The sequence below is a fragment of the Dendrobates tinctorius genome, unplaced genomic scaffold (genome assembly GCF_039654945.1).
Source record: "Dendrobates tinctorius isolate UK_male_01 unplaced genomic scaffold, ASM3965494v1 ptg000051l, whole genome shotgun sequence".
NCBI classification, from domain to species: Eukaryota; Metazoa; Chordata; class Amphibia; order Anura; family Dendrobatidae; genus Dendrobates; species Dendrobates tinctorius.
In genome coordinates this window covers 6748670-6774446 of record NW_027361719.1, presented here as the reverse complement: position 1 = coordinate 6774446, position 25777 = coordinate 6748670, and the positions used below count along the sequence as shown (strand labels likewise).

The 25777-nt window shown below is 41.7% G+C and overlaps 1 protein-coding gene across 4 annotated transcripts in view; it reads right to left on the bottom strand.

Moving 5' to 3' along the window:
* The window catches only part of GALNT6 (polypeptide N-acetylgalactosaminyltransferase 6), a 103961-nt gene that overhangs the window by 13272 nt on the left and 64912 nt on the right, over positions 1–25777 (bottom strand). For all 4 annotated transcript variants that reach the window (XM_073576726.1, XM_073576728.1, XM_073576725.1 and 1 more), the window contains 2 exons: positions 22813–22962; positions 9174–9408 (listed from right to left, as the gene is read on the bottom strand). In XM_073576726.1, the coding sequence (XP_073432827.1) occupies positions 9174–9408; positions 22813–22962 (385 nt within the window). The remainder of the gene's footprint in view (positions 1–9173; positions 9409–22812; positions 22963–25777) is intronic.

The window sequence follows — 25777 nt, the reverse complement described above, 5'->3', positions numbered from 1 at the left end:
TTGGGTAGGAACTTTGACAGCTCCGTTATCCACATCTAATACTGGACCACTCAAAAAGTGAGCCAAATTCAGATATTCAGTAATAAAAAAAAAGCTACCACACTGCCCAAAATATTTACTAATTGGTAAAAGCTGGCCTTCAAATAATTTACGGTATATGGCAGTGTATTATAGTCAATTATTTTAATCACAGATGTTCCTACAAGAAGGTATCTACTTGCCTAATTTTAGGGATGAGTCAGACTGCCGTATAACTAGGACAGGCAATGCTCGGACAGGCAGTTGCCTCTCCGGACCCGAGCATGACAGCTGCATAGAAATACACGTGGGTCGGGAGAGCCAACGGCCTATCCGAGCATTGCGTTGCGATCCTTGTCCTAGTTATACGGCAGTCCACTCTTCCCCTTAAAGAGACTGAACAAGATTGATATAACACAATGGCTGCTTTCTTCTAAAAAAAAAAAAATGTAACACACGGCTTGTATATGATATTGAAAGCTCACCCAAGCGATACCATACACAAACCATGAACAGGCGAAGCCGGCCCTTTTTTTTTTGTTTTTTTAACCTTGTATGCCCCATTTACTAGGCTGTATGGTCAGAATGTAAATTTTCTTTATTACATGATCTTTGGGCCGAGATGCAAAACCGGGCTTTATTATAATTCTAAACTATTGGTATAGGATCTTGGAGATGGGAATAACCCTTTTAAGTTGCATTTGCAGGTCAAGATGTACTTTCCTGCCTCTGCTACCTATGAAAAGAACCGAACACCGTGTATCTGTATAATCATGGTGTTGATCTATATCTGGGTGCTAAGCATGTATAAGTCACTTACTTAATGAAGCTAGAGATGATCCATTACTTGTGTGAATAGTGACAGAAGCCGGGTCCAGCTATGTGGCCAGGATGACGTACGCACTTGCACTGCCAACAAGCGGTGTTATCTTAGCTAATTAGAACGGGGTGAATCATTGCTGCCACACCCTGCCTTCCCTGACCATTACACCACTGTGACATTCTCACTTGCTAAGTCTAGAAACACAGTTACAGCCCATTAGAGAGGATTTGACTAATGGGTCCAAAACCTGAGAATTCCCATTACTTTTATTTCATGTGAAGCACCAGAAATATGAATGTGTAATAGTTAAATGTGTAAATTTAATAATTTAATTTAAATTCTTTATTTTTTTTTTGTATCACCAGTGTAGTATATAAATTATAATACTTAAAGCCCGGTTTTGCATCTTAGCCTAAAGATCATGTGATAAAGAAAATGTACATTCTGACTATACAACCTGGTAATTAAATGCGACATACAAGCTTGTACAAAGTTTAAAAAAAAAAAAAAAAAAAAAAAAAAAGGGCTGGCTTCACCTGTGCATGGGTTGTGTATGGTATCACTTGGGTGAGCTTTCATTATCATATACAAGCCGTGTGTACAAGTGGGATACCATTTTTTTTTTTGGAAGAAGCAGCCATTGTGTTACTTCAATCTTGCACAATCCCTTTAAAAGGGAGGAGTCAGGTTGTCAAACAACTAGGACAAGGATCGCAACGCAATGCCCGGACAGGTCGCCGGCTCTCCCAACCCACATAGAATAACATCGGTGAGAGACTGGCATCCATTGCAACCACGGACAGCACTCGTCCGATTTAAACAGTCATCTGCATGAGACCTAAGAGTTAGTGAATATTAGAAGAAAAAAAAAGTTTTAGACAGTCCATCTACTTCACGATGAGAAAAAAAAAAAACTGATGGAGGCAAAAAAAAAAAAAAAAAGAAAAAATTGAACATTTTACACTGGTGCAAAAGTAGACACAAACGTGTGAATTAGAGCAAGAAATGTGCCAAATAACTTAATAGGAAGAAATGGCGGACTTATACACAAATATACCACCATATTAATAAATATTCCACTCCTTTAGACAGAATATCAAATTGGTGAACAAAATGGAGTATCAGATTCAGAAAATAGTAAAAAATTAATCAGCAATTTATTAGATAACAATCATATACAAATAGAGTACAAATATAGCATGATAGCAAGAAACACAGGACATAAAAATAGATGGATGTAAGTAACCCATGCAGAGAGCGCTCATGCCTATAATATATATGAAAAAATACAAGCCACACAATGTGGCAGTCTTTTCAAAGGTAACATAATAGACTCCCCATAAGGAACTCCCCTTGAGAAAGCGACCAGGTGTGGATGCAAAACGCGCGTCGGGGACCTTTATCCTTCCTGTGGGTGCCCGTGCATTAACCATTGGTAAGCGCCACATGCTTGCAGTGCAACTTTCCCTATTAAGGGTACACTTGTATGACGGTTGCGCGCCTGAGAGATATATATTATTTATATATATATATATATATATATATATATATATATATATATACACACACACACACACACACACATATATACATACATACATACACTCACTGGCCACTTTATTAGGTACACCATGCTAGTAAGGGGTTGGACCCCCTTTTGCCTTCAGAACTGCCTCAATTCTTCGTGGCAGAGATTCAACAAGGTGCTGGAAGCATTCCTCAGAGATTTCGGACCATATTGACATGATGGCATCACACAGTTGGCGCAGATTTGTCGGCTGCACATCCCTGATGCGAATCTCCCGTTCCACCACATCCCAAAGATGCTCTATTGGATTGAGATCTGGTGACTGAGGAGGCCATTTGAGTACAGTAAACTCATTGTCATGTTCAAGAAACCAATCTGAGATGATTCGAGCTTTATGACATGGCGCATTATCCTGCTGAAAGTAGCCATCAGATGTTGGGTACATTGTGGTCATAAAGGGATGGACATGGTCAGCAACAATACTCAGGTAGGCTGTGGCGTTGCAACGATGCTCAATTGGTACCAAGGCGCCCAATGAGTGCCCAGAAAAAATTCCCCACACCATGACACCACCACCACCAGCCTGAACCGTTGATACAAGGCAGGATGGATCCATGCTTTCATGTTGTTTACGCCAAATTCTGACCCTACCATCCGAATGTCGCAGCAGAAATCGAGACTCATCAGACCAGGCAACGTTTTTCCAATCTTCTACTGTCCAATTTCGATGAGCTTGTGCAAATTGTAGCCTCAGTTTCCTGTTCTTAGCTGAGAGGAGTGGTACCCAGTGTGGTCTTCTGCTGCTGTAGCCCATCTGCCTCAAAGTTCGACGCACTGTGCGTTCAGAGATGCTCTTCTGCCTACCTTGGTTGTAACGGGTGGCAATTTGAGTCACTGTTGCCTTTCTATCAGCTCGAACCAGTCTGCCCATTCTCCTCTGACCTCTGGCATCAACATGGCATTTCCGGCCACAGAACTGCCGCTCACTGGATTTTTTTTCTTTTTCGGACCATTCTCTGTAAACCCTAGAGATGGTTGTGCGTGAAAATCCCAGTAGATCAGCAGTTTCTGAAATTCTCAGACCAGCCCTTCTGGCACCAACAATCATGCCACGTTCAAAGGCACTCAAATCACCTTTCTTCCCCATACTGATGCTCGGTTTGAACTGCAGGAGATTGTCTTGACCATGTCTACATGCCTAAATGCACTGAGTTGCCGCCATGTGATTGGCTGATTAGAAATTAAGTCTTAACACACAGTTGGACAGGTGTACCTAATAAAGTGGCCAGTGAGTGTATATATATATATATATATATTTATTATGAGCATGAGCGCTCTCTGCATGGGTTACTTACCTCCATCTATTTTTATGTCCTGTGTTTCTTGCTATCATGCTATATTTGTACTCTATTTGTATATGATTGTTATCTAATAAATTGATGATTCATTTTTTACTATTTTGTGAATCTGATACTCCATTTTGTTCTCCAATTTGATACAAACGTGTGAATGTAGCCTCAGGCCGGTTTCACATGCATGTGAAACATGGACCTTGCCGACATCTTCAATGCACAGCCCAACTGCTGGTTCTCCTGATCTGGGCGACTAACAGAGGTGACAGAGTCTGTACAGCTCAATACACTCACCCACATCACAGGTGGCGCTTAGTACCATGGACAAGACTAGGACATGACCGGACAGCACGCAATATATCCCTCTGAACACACCCTTTCATTGCAAATGTCCACTAAATAACAAAGCCCCTCAGAATTATCTGTCCTTCTCATCAGCCAGCCTGTATATATTGATTATAAGAGGACTGAAGCGATTTATTAATGCTTCAGCTTCCAATCATTTGTGAAAGAAATCCTTAGATTAACAAATAGTAGTAAAGGTCAGAGGAACTCTAAGCTCTAATAAGCTTATTCACTATTTGTCCAAGTAAAAGGAGCGTTAAGGGAGTGTCACCACCTTGGCAGCTGGGTTAGCTAGATAAGGTTTTAATGAAGCATGCAATTGCTTATGATACATTTTATAGCTGTGCAGTTATTAAATATACTATGAATTGTACTGCAACATACAGTACATACACGGTGGGAAAATCATATCATTGTAAACCAAGATCATAATAGTGACAAGGATATAACATGTGAATTATTTAAGACAGATGAATCCAAGGATTACAGAGTAGGAGAAGGACTTGGGTATGGTTAAGCAGCAGTACTCAATGTCCGGCAGCAGCTACAAAAGCAAACAAGATTTTAGGGTTTAAGAAAAAATCCTGCAACTCCAATGTGTCATTACTTCTCTATAAGTCACATGTGAGGCCACATCTAGAGGACGGGATCCAGTTTTGGGCTCCATATTTTAAAAAGGATATTGGGAAGTTAGAGGCAGTTGAAAAGGTGACACCTAGATTATTTCATTATGGGAGAGGCCTTCCATTTCATGAGAGGTTGGAAAAGTTGGGAGTGTTTAGCTTAGAAAAAAAAAAAACACACCTTTTTTTGATCACTTCAAAAGGTGTTGATGAAACCGCAGTACTTCCATCCTTGTGTCCTGGATCCTTCCTGCGGGATGGCACCAACAGCACAGAAAAACCACCTAATATTCCTCTGCAGATATCATGTGGCTTTGCGACCAGTGGTTCAGCAGCAACTGGTCTATTAACGCTCTGTAATCGGTGTGTGGGATATACAACCTTATCAGGCAAGCGAGCACTCCCTACTAAACACACCTGTTGTTATCAGTTAGGACCCCATTACACTTTCTTGCTTCCAAGCTTCTGTTGGTATATCAATACAAAGGACTGGCATATGACTTATTCCTTCCTAAGACCTTACAAAAGGACCAAGGAGCATTTATTACATGTGGAGAAAATGTGATTGTGGCGGCTAAATAGGAAATGATTCTTTACAGTTAGAGCATTAAGACTGTGGAAATCCCTTCTGTAAGTAGTAGTAATGGCAGACACTAGGTCAGCATTTAGAAAAGGGTTGGATGCTTTTCTCACAGTAAATGGCTTTGTGGGTTATAAATCTAGCGTTACAGAATGTATAATTGGTGGAGAAAGGATGAACTTTATAGACCTATGTCTTTTTTCATCCTATATAACTATGTAACCATGGTCTGAAAGGGACGTGTCGCCAAATTGTCATGTTTCCGCCTTTATGAAATGTGACTTATTGTTTGGATACACTAAATAAAATGTAACCAAAGTCACATAAGTAACAGAGCAAATACAAATGACAACAAAACAACCAAAGAAAACCATTTCATTATGCAGATGTGACAACATGGAGCTCTAGAATAGAAGATCATCCAAATACAAGACTTAGGGTCCCGTTTCACTTAGCGATGCACCAGCGATCCCGACAATGATACGACCTGGTAAGGATCGCTGGTACGTCGCTAAATGGTCGCTAGTAAGCTGCCAAACAGGCAGATCTCTTCAGCGACGCAGCAACGATCCGGCGATCCATACAGTGACCTCGGCGGTCGTTGGTACATTGTCACAGCAGCTTTTCTGACGATTCCCGACTTTGTGCCTGTGTTCTGCATCGCCAACGAGGTTGCTCGTCAGGGTAAAACACAGCGATGCGTGCTGGCCAGCGGGACGCCGACAATGGAAAAATGGCCCAGGATATTCGAGCACGTTCAGAGATATCCAGCGGGGGGGCTGGACGCCGCTGCGTGTCACATGTAGTGAGATCACTGGCGAGGTCGCTGTTGCGTCACAAAATCGGTGACGCTTCAGCGATTTTACTATGTGAGACAGGGGCTTTAAAGGGAACCTGTCAGCAGGATTGTGCACAGTAGCCTACAGACAGTTTCAGCTCGGCACTGTTCTAAAGATTAAAATGATACCTGGGTGATGAAATCCGTCTTGTGGTTGTTGTTTAATCTTTGTCAGTTTTGAGTTATATAGATGCTCGTCCCCCAGGGCGGCCTGTCGGGGGGGGGGGGGGGGGGTCTTCATGTGGTGCTCTGATTAGGTATTCACCAGTATGGCTTCTGACAGGTCATTGATCCCTCACTGACCTGTGCTACCTAGTTTACATAATGAAAAAAAAACACAAACAAAAAAAACCCTTCTACAGGCATAATCGCATATGTACTAGGTTTATAATTAATGTGGTTGAGGTTATCCTGATATTTCCAAACAAAAAAAAAATCCATTTGAAAATGGCGCCTGTCGTCCTTGCACAGTAACAATTATCAGTATATATAGAGGTGATCCGATAGCTGCTATTGTGCCATCTTGGTAGAGAAGAAAAAAAAAATTTGGTCCTACAAGATGGAGCCGCGGGCGCTTGCGCAATAGCAGCTATCGCATCACCTCTATAGACAGATGCCTGCGCAATAGCAGCTATCTTGGAGGAGGAAGGGTTGTTTTTCTTTTTTATTTCAGTCTGTACATATAATATAGGGGGCAGGTAAGTGAGAGATCAGTGACCTATCAGCAAGCTGCATTATGAATACCTAATCAGAGCACCACATGAAGACCCCCCCAGGCTGCCCCAGAGCATGAGCATATCATCAACTCAAAACTGAAAATAAAGATTAAATCCGTCTTGTGATTGTTGTTTAATCAACCAAGGTATCATTTTAATCAGTATAAAAGCGCCAACCTGACAGTGTCTGTAGGTTACTGAACACAATCCTGCTAACAGGTTCCCTTTAAGGTATTCAGATTATTCAATTTCTACCAGGTCTTATTTTACAGTGAGGACTATAGATCTGCAGGTTCTCCATATGTATACTGCAATCCTAAAACCAAGGCTACATAACCATGTGGGGTACCTGACAACAATCAGCTGAAAAGTCAAAAGACAAACACACATTTACATCAAAATCTATGGCAAATGCGTTGTGTGCGAATTGCGAACAGCGGCAGAAAGTCCAACACATTTGGAAACGTTTGTGACTGTGTTGCTGTATGTCACAGGTCGCAACGTTGCACCATAGGAAATCATATCCAATGCAGAAATGTGTCGCTGCAATTTCAGTGTCGCGCAGTACATCATTTTACCTTTAGCCCTACAAAAATTTTAAATAGCGCATAACTATTGTAAAGACAACAACTTTATCAGAATAAGACCTGTATATACAGTATTTCGATTTTGGATTCCTGGACAGCATAGATAGAGGATACTCATTATAACACCCTTTTATAAAACGCTGGCAATACACACTAGATGCTCATAGCTGAATGATGCTTCTGAAGATCGTTTGGCTGACAACCATCTGAGCAGTCCCTCCCATACAAAGGAGCACTCACTCAGCCAAGCACTTTTGTTTTCTAAATGATGTCTCTGCCAGCAGGTTATCTCTGAGAGCACAAAGTGATCGGCAGTCTAAAATCAGACATGCCTGATCACCTTCTTCCTTGACGGTCAGTTGGCCCGGAAACCCCATTCGCTGAATATGGCTATCCAATAAATATCTGCGGGTTTGGCCAACATTAGTCTTATGTGTATGTGACACACCAACCAGGGCCGTGGGGTACTCTGAACCGGGTCGGACAGTTTTTGGGGAAGTCACGGGGCTGTGACCCGACTCTGTGGCCCTGGCTGTACGTAAAATGGAGAATATGTATATGGGATTTAACGTGACGCCACCTGTGGTGTTCGGCAACGGATGGCCAACGCTGCTAAAGGAGACTGCTGGGGCTGATGGTGACGCAGCTGGCATGGTTCTGCTCCCCACAGGTGGAGCGTGGCCCCAGGGCTACCTGTTCCGTTTAGGTCAGGCTTCATGTACCTTTTGGTGCAGGACTCAGGTCGCAAGAAATCAATGGAGGACACAAGGGCTGTAATTTTCTTTTCCTTTTCTTGATGGTTGATAGTACAGACCGAGGCACTGGTAACAGATCGTAATGGAGAGCCGGGCAGCCTGGAAGCAATTTTGGATACACCACGCCAGGTAGGTACGGAGGCCTTCCTTCTGCGCTGTCCTCTCTTTCTCGGTGCTGCCCAACAGCTCACTCTCCTGCTGCAAACTGTCTCTCTCTGTTTTTAAAAACAAACAGTTGTCCGCATGGCAGGAAGCTTGAGCCTATCACAGGTGCCCCCTCCTTTGGGTTGGCTCCAAGCTCTGGTATGTTTAATCACAACTCCACTCCCCAGGTTCTGCTAGACTTCTCTCCTACTGACACCTGGTAAGGGGACCCCCCTCCTTGCTTCAAGGCAATGCCACTGTGGCAACCAGACTCCTGGGGTGCCACATATGGGAATCTTAAGTCATGGATAATAGATACAGTTGAGAACAGCCTGGAAGTTTCAATGGCCAGATCTGTGTATGCGCTCGGTAGGACTTCATTTATAAGTGTTTTTCCTAAAGGTACAAATAGCTCCAAAAAGAAGTTACTGTGGTCAGTCTGTCTTCTCTGCCGAGGTGGAAAAAGTTTTACTAATCTAAGGGGCAGGTCCCCACTGGCTTCTCCCCCGCCCAATTAGCTGGACCAATGGACCTTTCCCTATACACACACACGTAGGGAGACACCTGTCAATCTAGTTGAGCATGCAGGGAGAATCCCATATTATGTAGTAGGTCAATAGAGTAACCATTCACAGAGAATTGCCCCCATTATATCACTATCAATGTACAATATAGATAAGTCCTTACATAGTTGGATTATCTCAACTTTTGCCGATATAGGATACCATGAATAGCTATGCATAGGATTTCAGTGGTCTATAACATATGCATCTTCAGTTGTTCTGAAAACACAACTTCCAGTATGCCATGATTTGTAACGTCACAGTAACAATATATGTAGGTCAGATCTATCAGAACACTTACTTAATAGGGTATGTTTCATCCTTTCTTCTTTCTTTCTCATGGGCTGGAATGGCTTCCCAACCAAACGTCAAGCTCCAGTCAAAGTTGCCTCGACTGTGATGCTTTCCATACTGCACTGGTTTAGAAAACTCAAAACTGTTGAGGTCAATGGTTGCAATATCCGGGCTCACCACAGCAGTGTTGTCTTCAGCAATTCTTGATAACAGCGGTTCCAACCAGCCATGGAAACATTCACCTGTCCAAAAGTAAATTGAAGGATACAGTTGAGTATTAGACGTCACATACATTAAATACCTTACAGAGGAGTTGCAGAAATGGAAATGTCTCATGGAAGGAAATTCCCTGTGTGTGTCCACCTTGGACAACCCATTCTCATACCCCACGCTTAGCCCCGAAAAAATAAAAGCCTATAATCTGCTTCCGTGCCGTCGCTATTCCCACGGTGTCAGCACTCACATTCTGGGGGCACTTGTGCGGCCGCATGACACGTGGTGCCCGGCGCCCAATGGTGTCAGTGTTCCAGTCTTAAGACAAATTGAACATGAAGAGAAGGTCATAGATTAAATGCAGCCCAGACTTCCTCTTCATGTTCAATTTGTTCTAAGGTTGGGACAGTGTGCTGAATGGGAGTTGGGGTCACGGCTCAACAACCACAAGGGAGCCCCAGGGAGAGAGAGTGCCGACACCACGGGAACAGCGCCGACACGGGAGGAGAGTATAAGCTTTTTTATTTTATCGGGGCCAAACGTAGGGTATGACAAGGAGTTGTCGAAGTAGTGGACAACTTCTTTAACTTATTTTAGACTCATCGCTTTAAATTGATCTTTTAGTAGGCATCACATAATATCCTAGACAATTATAATATCTCATCGCATTGTAAATCAAACCGTTTTGTAAAATAGTGATAATGCACTATTCTACACAGAAACAACAAACTACTGAAAAGCAAACAAAAAGGTCCAAATCTCTAGTGTTAAAAAATTGTTTATTCTTTTATACCGGTGTCAAAATATTTTTTGCTTTTGTGTCCCCATAATGACATTTAGTGTTAAGTGTTCTGGTACTGTTGTCATAGGGACAATACCTAAATCCAACTATCTCAAACAATAATATCTATAGTGGTGCTTAAAAGTTCCCGAGCCCTTCAGAATTTCCATATAGCTGCATGAATTTGACCTAAAACTACATAAGATTTACACACAAGTCTTAAAAAAAAAAAAAAAAAAAAATTAAAAAAAGAACCAAATCAAACAAATGAGTGAAATATTTGTCCTTTTTTTTTATTGAATACAATTATCCAAGATCACATGTCTGTGAGTGGCAACATCATGTGAACCTTTAGGATTAGCAGACAATTTGAAGGCGAAATTAGAGTCTGGTGTTTTTAATTAAAGGGATGACAATCAGGGTTTTAGTTCAAGAACAGGAGCCTATCAAAGTTTGATAATGGAAGGGTATAACAAACATAGGAGATTTCTTGGGTCCTCAAAAGAGGAGTTGTTGATGCTCATCGGACTGGAAAAGGTTACAAAATCATCTCTAAAAAGAGTCTGGACTATCAATCCACAGTCAGACAAAAATGGGCTAAAATTCTTCAAAGTTGATGTGAAGAATGACCTGAAATGTGTAGATGCAGTTATTACTGTACAAGATGTGCGGTCACACCAGATACTGAAAGAAAAGGTTCACATATTTTATCCATGCAGACGTGATATTGGCTCACTCAATTAAAAAGAAAAAAAAATAGAAAGTTGAATATTTTTGACTCATTTCTTTATACGGTTTGCTTTATCTACTATTTAGGCCATGCTCACACATTCAGTATTTGGTCAGTATTTTACAAATACTGATGTACAGTACTGAACGTGTGACTAGGTCACATTTCTGTGTGCTCATGTTGGTCTAAATAAAGCTATGAATTTTATACAGGTGTGCTTATTTCTGTATTGCTCTTTTTTTCTTTTACTGTGAATGGGAAGTGTGCATGAGCAGGCTTGGACTGTCCCACAGGAGAACAGGAAAATCTTCCGGTGGGCCCCAGTGCAAGAGTGGGCCACCACCCTCTTATATGAGCAGTACTTGTTGAGAGGAACAGAGGCCGCTATCTGCAGACCGGATATAACTTGGAAAATGTGCTGTCTTCCAGGTGCAAAAATTAAAGATGCGTCTGACAGGATATCAGGACTCTTCAGACCTACAGATGACTACCCATTGCTGCTACTACATGTGGGGACAAATGACACCGCAAGAAACGACCTGGAAACCATCTGCAGAGACTTTGAAGTCTTAGGCAAGAAAGTGAAAGAACTGGGAGCGCAGGTGGTCTTCTCTTCCATCCTCCCAGTGGATGGACATGGAACAAGGAGGTGTAATAAGATTCTGCAGGTGAACAACTGGCTACGTCTATGGTGCCGTCAGCAACGATTTGGATTTCTGGATCACGGAGTGAATTACCTTTACGATGGACTACTTGCTAGAGATGGGGTGCACCTTACGAAGACTGGAAAGCATGTATTTGGAAGTCGCCTTGCCACACTTGTAAGGAGAGCTTTAAACTAGAACAACATGGGAAGGGAAGCAAAAGAACAGAAAAAGCCATACACCTGACAAATGCTATTGAGAACTCTGCTATTAGAAGTGGAAAGGAAGAACAAAGACAAAAGAATCTAATTAATAAAGATATTGGAGAAAGAGAAAACAGTCACAAACTAAAATGTTTCTATACTAATGCACAAAGCATGGGCAACAAACATGGAGAATTGGAACTACTAACACAGGAAAAGAAATGATGTCATTGGAATCACAAACTTGGTGGGACAATACACATGATTGGAATACAAGGCTAGAAGGATGCAACTTATTTGCAAGAAACAGACTTGATAAACGAGGAGGAGGTGTTGCATTGTATGTTAGAAACGCGTATATCTGCACAGGGATTGAAGCTTCAGAGACTGGGAGTTCTGTGGAAACTGTTTGGGTAAGAATACAAGGACAGAACAATGGAAAGGACACCATTGTAGGCATTTACTACAGGCCGCCTGTGCAAGCTGAAGATATGGATGAACTCTTTATGCATCAAATGGCCAAGTTCTCCAAAAATATGACATAGTTGTCATGGGAGATTTCAACTATCCAGACATTTGTTGGGAATCTCTCAAGCAAAACTAAGAGGTCAAGGAAATTCTTATCCTCTCTTGCTGACAACTTTATCTTCCAAAAGGTAGGGGAGAAAACAAGGGGAACTTCTACCTTGGATCTAATCCTTATAAACAGGGAGGAAATGGTTGAGGAGGTAAAAGTGGCTGGGACCCTAGGAGGTAGCGACCATGCTATTTTAGAATTTTGGATAACTAGAGGAGGAAGACCTGTGAAGACTCAGACGTCAAGGTTAGATTTCAGAAAGGCAGATTTTAAGGGATTCAGAAAGAGAATTGGAGGGATCCAATGGCTGGATATCCTTAAAGACAAAAATGTCCAGGAAGGATGGGAAATCTTGAAAAATGAAATTCTCAAAGCACAATTGTTAACAATTCCGAAAAGAGGGAATAGGAAGCATTTAAGGAAACCAGGATGGATGAACACAGAACTTAAGCACATGCTAAAAAGGAAGAAAAAAAGGATTATAAAATGGAAAGAGCGAGGCATATCTAAAGAAGAATATAATGCTGTCTGCAGAACCTGCAGGGCACAAATCAGATTACTAAAGCTGAAAATGAATTGAGGCTTGCAAGAGATGTCAAAAGCAATAATAAAGGATTTGGGGGATATGTCAAAAGTAAAAGAAAAGTCAAAAATGCTATAGGATTTTTACAGGATGAAAATGATGAAATGGTAAGACAGGATGTTGAGAAGGCTGAACTTTTAAATTCCTATTTTGCATCTGTTTTCTCTCAGAAAGGAAATGTAACATCAACTGTTCTTCACTGTCCTATTAAGGGAATAGAAGAATCCAGGATATCTATAAGCAGAAAGATAGTGAGGAAACACTTAGCTAACCTAAATTAATTCAAGTCTCCAGGTCCAGATGAATTACACCCCAGAGTACTGAAGGAGATAGCAGAAGAAATTTTTGAACCCCTCTCCATAATCTTTGAAAATTCTTGGAGAACAGGAGAAGTGCCAGAAGACTGGAGAAGAGCAAATGTTGTTCCTATCTTCAAAAAGGGGAAGAAGGTGGACCCAGGCAACTATAGGCCGATGAGTCTGACATATATACCAGGAAAGATCTTTGAACAAATTATTAAACAACATGTATGTCAGTACCTGGATAAGAATGAAGTGATTAAACAGAGTCAGCATGGGTTTGTAACTAATAAGTCATGTCAGACTAACTTAATTTCCTTCTATGATGGAATCACTGATTGGGTGGATCAAGGAAATGCTGTAGATATAGTATATCTTGACTTCAGCAAAGCATTTGACAAAGTCTCTCATAAAATCCTTATTGAAAAAATGACTAAGTATGGAATGGACAAGGCAACTGTTAAGTGGATTCATAACTGGCTTAGTGATCGGACCCAAAGAGTGGTCGTAAATGGCTGCACATCCAGTTGGAAGAATGTCTCAAGTGGGGTACCACAGGGCTCTGTCCTGGGCCCTGTATTGTTCAACATCTTTATCAACGATTTAGATGAAGGAATTGAGGGTAAACTGATTAAATTTGCTGATGACACCAAGCTAGGAGGGATAGCTAATACTAGAGAAGAGAGAGAGGATTCAAAAAGATATAAATAAACTGGAGAAGTTGGCAGCAACTAACAGAATGGTTTTTAACAGGGAGAAATGCAAAGTACTACATCTGGGCAATAAAAATGAAAAAAGCATATACAGAATGGGAGGAATAGGGATAAGTGACAGCACATGTGAAAAAGACTTGGGTATACTAATAGATCACAGACTGAATATGAGTCAACAGTGTGATGCAGCAGCAAAAAAGGCAAATGCAATTCTAGGATGTATTAACAGAAGCATAGTGTCTAGATCACGTGAAGTCATTATTTCCCTCTACTCCTCTTTGGTCAGACCTCATCTGGAATATTGTGTCCAGTTTTGGGCACCACATTTTAAAAAAGACATCAACAAACTGGAGCAAGTTCAGAAAAGAGCGACCAAAATGGTGACCGGTCTGCAAACCCTGTCTTATGAGGAAAGGTTGCAGGATTTGGGAATGTATAGTTTGCAAAAGAGAAGACTGAGAGGAGACTTAATAGCCATCTACAAATATCTCAAGGGCTGTCACATTGTAGAAGGATCATCTTTATTCTCATTTGCACAAGGAAAGACTAGAAGCAATGGGATGAAACTGAATGGGAGGAGACACAGATTAGATATTAGAAAAATCTTTTTGACAGTTAGAGTGATCAATGAGTGGAACAGGCTGCCACGAGAAGTGGTGAGTTCTCCTTCAATGGAAGTCTTCAAACAGAGGCTGGACAGACATCTGACTGGGATGATTTAGCGAATCCTGCTTTGAGCAGGGGGTTGGACCAGATGGCCCAGGAGGCCCCTTCCAACTCTGCGATTCTATGATTCTAACAACTCGGCTAGTAAGTATTTTCGGCCGGCAACCGCTTGTCCCCAATAACAGCTGTACGGTGGGGGTGCCAGGTGTAGGATGAATGCCGATCATACATTGATGACCTATCCTAATGATGGGTCATTAATGTAAAGTTAGTGGACAACCTCTGTCCATACACATTAGAAGGTTGTCAGCTGAATGATCCTCCGGTCAACAGCCATCTCTGGCAACTTTCCCGTACACATGCGCTCATTTCGCCGAGCACTCCTCTCTTCTCAGTGAGAAAGTTGCCAGCTAACAAACTGGTCAGAAGCTCGTCTTCAGGAGAAAAATGTGATTGGCAGTCCGTAATCAGACATGTAAGTTCAACATCTGTCCTGGCCAGTACCCACATAAAAATTAGATTGTCAGCTGAATTCATTGATATCATCAAGCTCAGCCAGTATGGGGGTCTTTAGTGTAAAATAACCTACTTGGTGCAAAAAGACGCTTTGCCTGCTTAGTCAAGTATTAAAAAGAACCTGATCTTTTTGGTGAACAGAATAAGCCAATATTGTTACGACAGTAATGATAGGCAATCTCTTGGATAACAGCCATCACAGGCTTATGTCACATTTATGTCACAGGGGATAAAGGAGTGGTTCAGAAACAGGGAAGCTGTTCGGTTACGTGGCATTTTCAGTCTCTGCCCTCATTGTTCTATTGTCCAACCAAGCAACAACTCACAATATTACGGCAAGGAAGACAAATCTCAATGACTAAACTTATCCTGCGTTGTTAGGCAACAAAAAGAATGAGGAAACACAATTAAAAAGAAAAACAGGTTTCACTATACTGAGTACATACAAAAACCATTTGTCCCCGGGCAATACATAAAACGACTCCCTCCCCCGTCCTTACACAGGTAATCTTGTAATATACCACCATTTACATTTAGACAAATATTGACTTCTTCACAAATTACCAACGCATGGAAGATAATTACGGTAATCATACATATGCAATCTGTCGTATGTCTACGTTTTATGTTGATATTTAATTAGTGTGAGCCCTAAGAATCAAACAACTTACCATGGGGAAAAAAAAAAAAAAAAGTCAAAGCAAGCATGTCATACTTTACCATTTAATATACCTTGCTGACTTAAAAGGGGGATCCGATTTATACAAGTTATCACTAGTGTTGAGCATTCCGATACTGCAAGTATCGGGTATCGGCCGATATTCGCTGTATCGGAGTTCCGATACCGAGTTCCGATATTTTTACAATATCGAATACAGGAATCGGAAGTTCCCACAATGCAATGAGCCAGTTGTGTTAGCCACGTTAACTAATGGCATGGCTGTGATTGGCTGCTGAAATGATGTCATCATGATGCGCGGTCTGTGCGGGCCTACGGGGGGTCTGTGCGGGCCTACCGGGGTGGGTCTGTGCGGGCATCGTCCGATGGGACTACAAGTCCCATCGGGCGATGCCTGCTACAATGACAGTGATTGACACATTAGCTAATGATGGGACAGTAGTAGTCCCATCATCCGGCTATTGTGTTGAATGAAAAAAAAAAAAAAATAAATAAAAATAAATAAACATACGTACTACATACATACAACATTCATACATACTACATATATAGCACATTCATACTACATTCATACAACATACATACTACATTCATACCGCATACATGCATACTACATATATACTACATACATACAACATGCTACATACATACAACATGCTACATACATACAACATACATACTACATACTACATACAATACATATAACAGAGTACATACTCACCATCACTTGTCACTTTGATCCCCGAAGCCAGTGTCATCTCACTGTAAAAAATATTAAAACAACAAACAACCAATATACTCTCTGATTCGCAGAAATCCACGAGTGTCCCACGACGATCTCCTGTAGTGCATCACTGAGAGGTTACTATAGTTCACTGGTCTAACTTTATGGGAACTTTCTCACACAGCAATGCCAAAAGTGAGACTAGGGACTATTTTTTTACAGTGGCAGAGGAATACAGTGCAGAAGGATACCTACCTCCCATCATTGTATTCCTGGAGCCCCTAGAGAGCTGTCGCATCAGCTGATGCTGCTGTTCTCCACGGGAGATCGTTGTGGGACACTCGTGGATTTCTGCGGATCAGGGAGTATATTGGTTGTTTGTTATTTTAATATTTCTTACAGATGACACTGGCTTCGGGGATCAAAGTGACAAGTGATGGTGAGTATGTACTCTATGTTATATGTACTGTATGTCTATATGTATGTATTGTATGAGTGTATTGTATGTAGTATGTTTTATGTATGTACTATGTATGTATGTTGTATGAATGTAGTATATATGTAGCATGTATGTAGTATGTATGTATGTTGTATGAATGTAGTATATATGAAGTATGTATGCATGTTGTATACATGTAGTATGTATGCATGTTGTATGAATGTAGTATACATGTAGTATGTATGTATGAATGTAGTATGAATGTAGTATGAATGTACAGTTGTGGCCAAAAGTATTGACACCCCTGCAATTCTGTCAGATAATACTACGTTTCTTCCTGAAAATGATTGCAAACAAATTCTTTGGTATTATCTTCATTTAATTTGTCGTAAATGAAAAAACACAAAAGAGAATGAAGCAAAACATTGATCATTTCACACAAAACTCCAAAAATGGGCCAGACAAAAGTATTGGCACCCTCAGCCTAATACTTGGTTGCACAACCTTTAGCCAAAATAACTGCGACCAACCGCTTCCGGTAACCATCAATGAGTTTCTTACAATGCTCTGATGGAATATTAGACCATTCTTCTTTGGCAAATTGCTCCAGGTCCCTGATATTAGAAGGGTGCCTTCTCCAAACTGCCATTTTTAGATCTCTCCACAGGTGTTCTATGGGATTCAGGTCTGGACTCATTGCTGGCCACCTTAGAAGTCTCCAGTGCTTTCTCTCAAACCATTTTCTAGTGCTTTTTGAAGTGTGTTTTGGGTCATTGTCTTGCTGGAAGACCCATGACCTCTGAGGGAGACCCAGCTTTCTCACACTGGGCCCTACATTATGCTGCAAAATTTGTTGGCAGTCTTCTGACTTCATAATGCCATGCACATTGTCAAGCAGTCCACTGCCAGAGGCAGCAAAGCAACCCCAAAACATCAGGGAGCCTCCGCCATGTTTGACTGTAGGGACCGTGTTCTTTTCTTTGAATGCCTCTTTTTTTCTCCTGCAAACTCTATGTTGATGCCTTTGCCCAAAAAGCTCTACTTTTGTCTCATCTGACCAGAGAACATTCTTCCAAAACGTTTTAAGCTTTTTCAGGTAAGTTTTGGCAAACTCCAGCCTGGCTTTTTTATGTCTCGGGGTAAGAAGTGGGGTCTTCCTGGGTCTCTTACCATACAGTCCCTTTTCATTCAAACGCCGACGGATAGTACGGGTTGACACTATTGTACCCTCGGACTGCAGGGCAGCTTGAACTTGTTTGGATGTTATTCGAGGTTCTTTATCCAACATCCGCACAATCTTTCGTTGAAATCTCTTGTCAATTTTTCTTTTCTGTCCACATCTAGGGAGGTTAGCCACAGTGCCATGGGCTTTAAACTTCTTGGTGACACTGCGCACGGTAGACACAGGAACATTCAGGTCTTTGGAGATGGACTTGTAGCCTTGAGATTGTTCATGCTTCCTCACAATTTGGTTTCTCAAGTCCTAGGACAGTTCTTTGGTCTTCTTTCTTTTCTCCATGCTCAATGTGGTACACACAAGGACACAGGACAGAGGTTGAGTCAACTTTAATCCATGTCAACTGGCTGCAAGTGTGATTAAGTTATTGCCAACACCTGTTAGGTGCCACAGGTAAGTTACAGGTGCTGTTAATTACACAAATTAGAGAAGCATCCCATGATTTTTCGAACACTGCCAATACTTTTGTCCACCCTCTTTTTTATGCTTGGTGTGGAATTATATCCAATTTGGCTTTAGGACAATTCTTTTTGTGTTTTTTCATTTAAGACAAATTAAATGAAGATAATAATACCAAAGAATTTGTGTTTGCAATCATTTTCAGGAAGAAGCTGAGTATTATCTGACAGAATTGCAGGGGTGTCAATACTTTTGGCCACAACTGTATGTTGTATGAATGTTGTATATATGTAGTATGTATGTAGTATATATGGTTTTTTTTTTACATTCAACACATTAGCCGGATGATGGGACTACTACTGTCCCATCATTGGCTAATGTGTAAATCACTGTCATGGTAGCATAGCCCGATGGGACTTGTAGTCCCATCGGACGATGCCTGCACACACACACACACACACACACACACACACACAACCCCCGGCAAGCCCGCACAGACCCCCGGCAGGTCCGCACAGACCCCGCCCGCACACCGCCCACACTCTTCCCCCATCCTGAACTGGATGTGCAAGGAAAGAAAGAGTTTATTTTCATTCCAATATTTGTGCCCCATTGACTTGCATGGGTTTCCGGTATCGGAATCGGCGATACCCAATATTTTTGGGGTATCGGTCCGATCCAATCTGATCCGATATTTCCTGATATCGGAAGGTATCGCTCAACACTAGTCATCACCCATCTTTAGGATAGACAATAATGTCTAGATCGCTGGCGCTCCATCTGCTGCAACCAGCAAAGATTGGCAGAAAAGGGAACTTTTATTATGGTTAGAATACAGCAGTAAGGCCGGTTTCACATTAGCGCTTTTTAAGCGCACGCACGGCCGGGGGTAGCTCCGCCCCCGAGCCGGCTCTCTGCCCGGCGTGCCCGCCCCTTGCTTGTAGCGCCGCCTACTAGCGGACAGCGGCGCCTGCGATCGGCGCACCCTATCTTTAGCATAGGGTGCGCAGATCGTGCGCAGGCCGTGCGCTAGTTGCGCTTTGACCTGCGCTGCGCACTTTTGACGGTGCGCCGTGTGCGCCAAAATCAAACTTTTCGGATTTTGGCGCGCACGGCGCACCGTCAAAAGTGCGCAGCGCAGGTCAAAGCGCAACTAGCGCACGGCCTGCGCACGATCTGCGCACCCTATGCTAAAGATAGGGTGCGCCGATCGCAGGCGCCGCTGTCTGCTAGTAGGCGGCGCTACAAGCAAGGGGCGGGCACGCCGGGCAGAGAGCCGGCTCGGGGGCGGAGCTACCCCCGGCCGTGCGTGCGCTTAAAAAGCGCTAATGTGAAACCGGCCTAAGGCAGATGCTCGACCGCCACTCCATTCACTTGTTATGGGGCTACAAAATGCTGTACTTGGCATTTTCCAGTAGCCCTATAGAAAATATTGTAGTGGCGGCAAGTTTCTCTTCTGCCAATCAATGCAGGTCCCAGTGGTTGGACACCTACTAATATATAAATTATCACCTATTCAGTGGTCAGGTGAAAATTGTTTTAATATTACAACCCCTTTAATGTACAAAGTGTTTGTCCGACTAGGAAGTCACAAGAGACAGATTACAATTAGAAATGGGCGGATATCTGGATGTTCGGGTCCGGCGGATTCAGCCGAATGGTTACAAAAAGTTCGGGTTTGGGTACCAGAACAGTACTTGGACCCGAACCCGACCTGAACATGCAGTGCTTGCAACACTGTCATGTGCATGGCAGCGTGTCAAACACCGTTTCTGATCGGCGGTGAATTCATCCCCGCTAGTCAGAGCCATGGTTCGCATGCTGTCAAAAGACAGAGTGAGTGCTCAGCTGTGATCGGAGGTATAAAGTTTACCTACGGTCACTGGTGTCAGCTGACGAGACTACCGCTCCCATCAATGACACCTGCTGCCGCTAATAACAGCGAGAGCAATAGCGGCTGATGGGAGTATTCATCAGCCGGCTCCTAAGCTGTAAATAAATAAATAAAAATCACAGCATGCAACCCTCAGCTGTCAGCTTCAACAGGGCTGGTTATAAATAGAGGGGTCCCCAAGCAATAATTTTTTTAATTATTTAAATAAATAATTTTAAAAAATGGCCTGGGGTCCCCCCCATTTTTGACAATAAGCCTTGCTAAAGCAGACAGCTGTGGGCTGATATTCTCAGGCTGGTAAGGGGCCATGGACATTTGTACCCCCTCAGCCTAAAAATAGCAGATTTTGACATTTTGCTCGGCTGTCCCCACTTGCCCTGTAATTTTCCTCACTGTGTTAGTGGAGATCTCACTGAGGTCACCACAGTTCAGCCCGGCTGGGAACACAGCCTCAGTGACCAGAGGTAACCGCAATGACGTCACCACTAGTCACTGAGGCTGCGCTCGCTGCAGTTCAGTCACCAGTGGTTCGCAGTCTGGATGGTCGCATCTTGGCACCATCCAGGTTGCAAACTATTTAAAATCCAGACATGGATTACGGCTTTGGACAGAACGATAGATATGTGAGGGATATTGTTGTTTTTTATTTTTGTTTTCCTACAGGAGACGAGGGATTCAGTGAAATTAGGCGGTAGATGACTTAGGGTATGTGCCCACGTTGCAGTTTTGAAGCAGAATATTCCTGAACGGAAACGCACATCCTTTGCCGGAAAAACGCATGTGTTTTTTGACGTGCTATTGTAAGCTTTTTTGACGCGTTTGTGAAGCGTTTTATCATGCGTTTTTGCAATACAAGTGTATGTATGCGGATCCGCAAAATTAATGAACATGTTGCTTTTTTTCTGCTAAGCGTTTCTGCAGCAGAAAAAAAACGCACCACATTAGCACAACATGTGCGGAATCAATGATAACATGGGATGCTTTTCTTAAGCGTTTCTGCGGCAGAATCGCGTGTCTAAAAGCGCCGCGGAAAAGCTTAAAAAACGCAACGTGGGCACACAGCCTAAAGCAGTGTTACTATTTTTAAATAAAGTAAAAGCGTGGTTTTTTTCATTTCAAATAAAATATTTTTTTTCTGGCTGGTGGTTTATTTACCGTACAACTTTAGGATTAGTAATGGAGAGGTGCCTTATATACACCTATCCATTACTATTCCATAGGCTTGATGTCACCTGATAATACAAATGTGACATCAACCACATAAATATAAACCCCACTTGCCACTGCTACAGGTCAAGTTGGAAGAGCCGGGCAAAGCGCCAGAAATGGCGCATCTAATAGATGTGTCTTTTCTGGGTGGCTGTGAGCTGTTACTTTTAGGCTAGGGGGAGCAGATCCATGGCCTCTTACCAGCCTGAGAATACAAGCCCCCAGCTGACTGCTTTAGCAAGGCTGATTGTCAAAAATGAGGGGGACCCCAAGCAGTTTAAAATTATTTATTTAAATAATAAAAAAAAAAAAATAACAGCGTGGGGACCCCTCTATTCTTGATAACCAGCCTTCCTGAAGCTGATCGCTGATGGTTGCAGTGTGGGAACCACAGCTCTCTGTCCAGCGGAGATGATTTCACCGCCGATCAGAATAAGTGTTTGCCACGCTGTCATACACATGACATCGTGACAACCCCCCGGTGTTCATGCAGCCGAACCAGAACAGTAACATGAACTTCCTGGTGTCAGTGTTCGGTGTCCGTGCCTGAACAGTAGGTGTTCGGTACGGACGCCAAACTTTACTGTTCGGGTTCGAACATCTCTAATTACAATAAATGGGTTATAATCAATTTAAATTTTGTTGTTTGACCCATTTTTTGGAGATGTTGCAATTTTGTATGGGCAGCTTTTATGTTTTTCTTGCTGAAGGGGACAGGGATAATACAGCAGAAAATAGAGGAATAATACTGCAGTTCATCCTTAGGACACAAACAATTTTTTGTTTTTTTACATTTCAATTTTTTTCCTCTTCTTCCAGGAATCATACTTTTTATGGTGTTTATTGTATGATAAATGTCAGACATGATTTTTCAGGTCAGCATCATTACATCAATTCCAAATTTATTTATTTTTTTATAAATTATTTTAGTGGCTTAAAAAATTCAAAACTTTGTAAAGGGGTTGTGTTTAGTAATTGGCAGTGGCAGTTAAATGGGTAAACAGCAGAGATCGGAGTTTGCTCCAATTACTGCTGTTAGGTGCAGATGCAGGCTGTATAACACAGCCGGCACTCATCCTGTGTGGAGGGGGGGTTCAGCCTGGCCATTATGAGTAGAATAGCTGATACAATTTGACTTACAATGAGCATCCAAGAAGGTCAGCACCTCACCAGTGGCAACACTGGCACCCAGTAACCGTGCAGTGATTAAGCCTTTCCTCTCCCGCTGTCGCACAACTTTTACGATCTGTAGGGACCTTACATAGATGTCCAACTCCTCCTTCAGATAATCTGTAGATGGAAAGATGTTAAATAAGTTACATACAGGTCTTGAAATCAAACCTTCTTATGGACTATGTGAACTCTATAAAGAAGATGCATATCTTTTTAGAACCATATGAATAATATTCCATGTAATTTTCCAATATTGCATCATTTCCAAATACTACAGCACAAAAAAAAAGGTTGAAAATTGCCTTCAGTATTATCTTGTCGACAACAAAGTTTACAAATTTAAGTATTATATAAAATTAAATCCATCTGGAAACAGAAACGACTTTCCGTTCATTATGTTGTACGGGGAAGCAAAATTAGAAAATGAAGTCTTTTGTCACCAACTAATTCTGGAAATAGGATAGCTTTAATCATCTCAGGTACACTGGCTGCTAGATAAACCTCGCTTGTCAGAGAGGCCCTGGCAGCCCTAGAGGAGTCATTCACTTCATTGCAAACGTGAGATAACCGTATCATTCATGGAGTTCCCAGTGATAAAATTATACTAAAGTAGCAGCAATAATCAACTTCTAGGTTAAATTACATTTTGCAAGTTAGGTCGCATTTATGGTTGCCGCACTGCATGATTATCGGGAACGTACATTCCTAGTAATGTTCTTTTTTACGATATTCTTGCAGTATAAACAGGTTGCCGATCATGCAACAAATGAACAAAGCACTCTTTCATTGGGTGAAATGATCTTTTGGTTTGCCGAAAAGATCATAATTTTCAGCAGCACATGTAAAGAGGACTTGCACTGCCGAGAACAGTGGCAGCCTATGCGCACAGAACAGTCCATTACTGATCATTCAGTACACATATGAAGTGCAGTCTGCCTATGAAATACCAGTCGAACATGTTACTGGTCGGCAGCGGATTCATTTTAAATGCGCACTTAGGCTGGTTTCACATTAGCGTTTTTTAGCGCAGCGCAACGTGCGCGTCCATGTGCCCCCAAGTTTAACATGGCGGGCGCATGGTCTAGCGTTTGCACGCGTTCATATGTGTTTTCGTACGCATGCGGTTTTTCTTTTGTAGTGTGCACCTAGGCACGCCCGACGCCAGCTGTTGCATTTTTGGGTCCGTCCAATGGCGTAAAAAGAAAAAAAAAAAAAGAAAAAAAACGCTTGCGCACGGAATGCGCAAAAATAACACATTACAGTCTATGGGTACGCAGGCATGCGCCCGCCTGCGTTTGAAATAGCATACATTTTAAGAGTTAACATGGCTAGAAACTGGTTAAACGCATGCGCCTAAAAAACGCAAACGCATGCAAAAAGCATGATGCGTTTTTGCATGCATTTATTGCGCATGAAGCGCAGCGCTAAAAAACGCTAATATGAAAGTAGCCTTAGACTGATGGACAAGACTGTTAATTGACTGCTGACTGTCTACATGCAAGCCAATCAGTGTTTTATTTTTTTTTATGGCCCGTTTAACCAGGCCAACCACAATAGCAGAACTGATTGGGTTATGGCAGCTTCTAGTCTACCATAGAGACTATTGAAGCATGCAAAAAGTACAAAAAAAAAAATGTTTTTAAAAGTATTCAAAAAATATTAAAGTTAGTTCAAATCACCCCCCTTTCGCCCAATTCAAAATAAAAGTTAAAAAAAATCAAAAACAGACATAATTGGTATCGCTGCGTTCAGAATCGCCCGATTATTTATATTGACCAGATCGCTAAACGGTGTGACAAGAAAAAAAAAAAAAAAAACGCCAGAATTACTTTTTTTGGTCGCCGCTACATTACAACAAAATGCAATAACGGGTGTTCAAAAGATCGTTTACACACCAAAATGCTATAATTAAAAACGGCAGCTCGGCGATTTTTGTTTTCACCACTTAAATAAAAAAGAACCTAGACATGTTTGGTGTCTATGAATTCATAATGACCTGGAGAATCAGAATGGCAGGTCAGTTTTAGCATTTACTGAACAATGCAAAAAAATAAAAATAAATAAAAAATACAACTGTGGAATTGTAATTTTTTTTTGCAATTTCACCGCACTTATAATTTTTTCCCCCCCGTTTTCCAGTACCTGATATGTTAAAACCAATAATGTCGTTCAAAAGCACAACTTGTCCTGCAAAAAACAAGCCCTCACATGGCCATTTTGACCGAAAAATAAGAAAAAGGTATGGCTCTTTTAAGAAGGTGAACAAAAAAACGAAAAAAAGTCTGGGGTTAACATGTTCACTATATGGCAAGTCTGGAGCGAGCGCTTAATTTTTGCGCACTGAGCTCACGTTTTTAATCGATACCATTTTGGGGTAGATACGATGCTTTGATTGCCTCTTAGTGTAATGTTGCGGTGACTAAAAAACTAATTCTAAACTAATTCTTGTGTTTTATATACAAAGCCCACTGGCGCTTTGATAAACTCCTGGGTTTCTAGCTGCTATGTTTGGGTGAGAGTAACCACCTGCAGTCAGATAAAGCAGAGAAAAGACAAAGGTATATTTCAAACAGCGCTCAGAAATGGGAGAGAGGAAAAAAAAAAAAAAAAAAAAAGGGAGGAAGATATGTCCTCCTGCAGGGATTTGCGGTAAGTATACAACAAAAAACTCAGTGGGAGTGTATACTTACCACAAAACCCTGCAGGAGGACATATCGTCTCCATTTTTGAGTGCTGTTTGGAATATACCTTTTGTCATAATTCTTGCGTTTTGATTTTTACTCTTGTTATGCAGTTTACCGATCAGATTAATTTTCTTTATATTTTTATAGATTGGACATTTCTGAACACTACAATTCCAAATGTGTATTTTTTATTTTTAATTATGCTATTTTTAATGGGGCAAAAGGGAGTGATTTGAACTGGATCATCT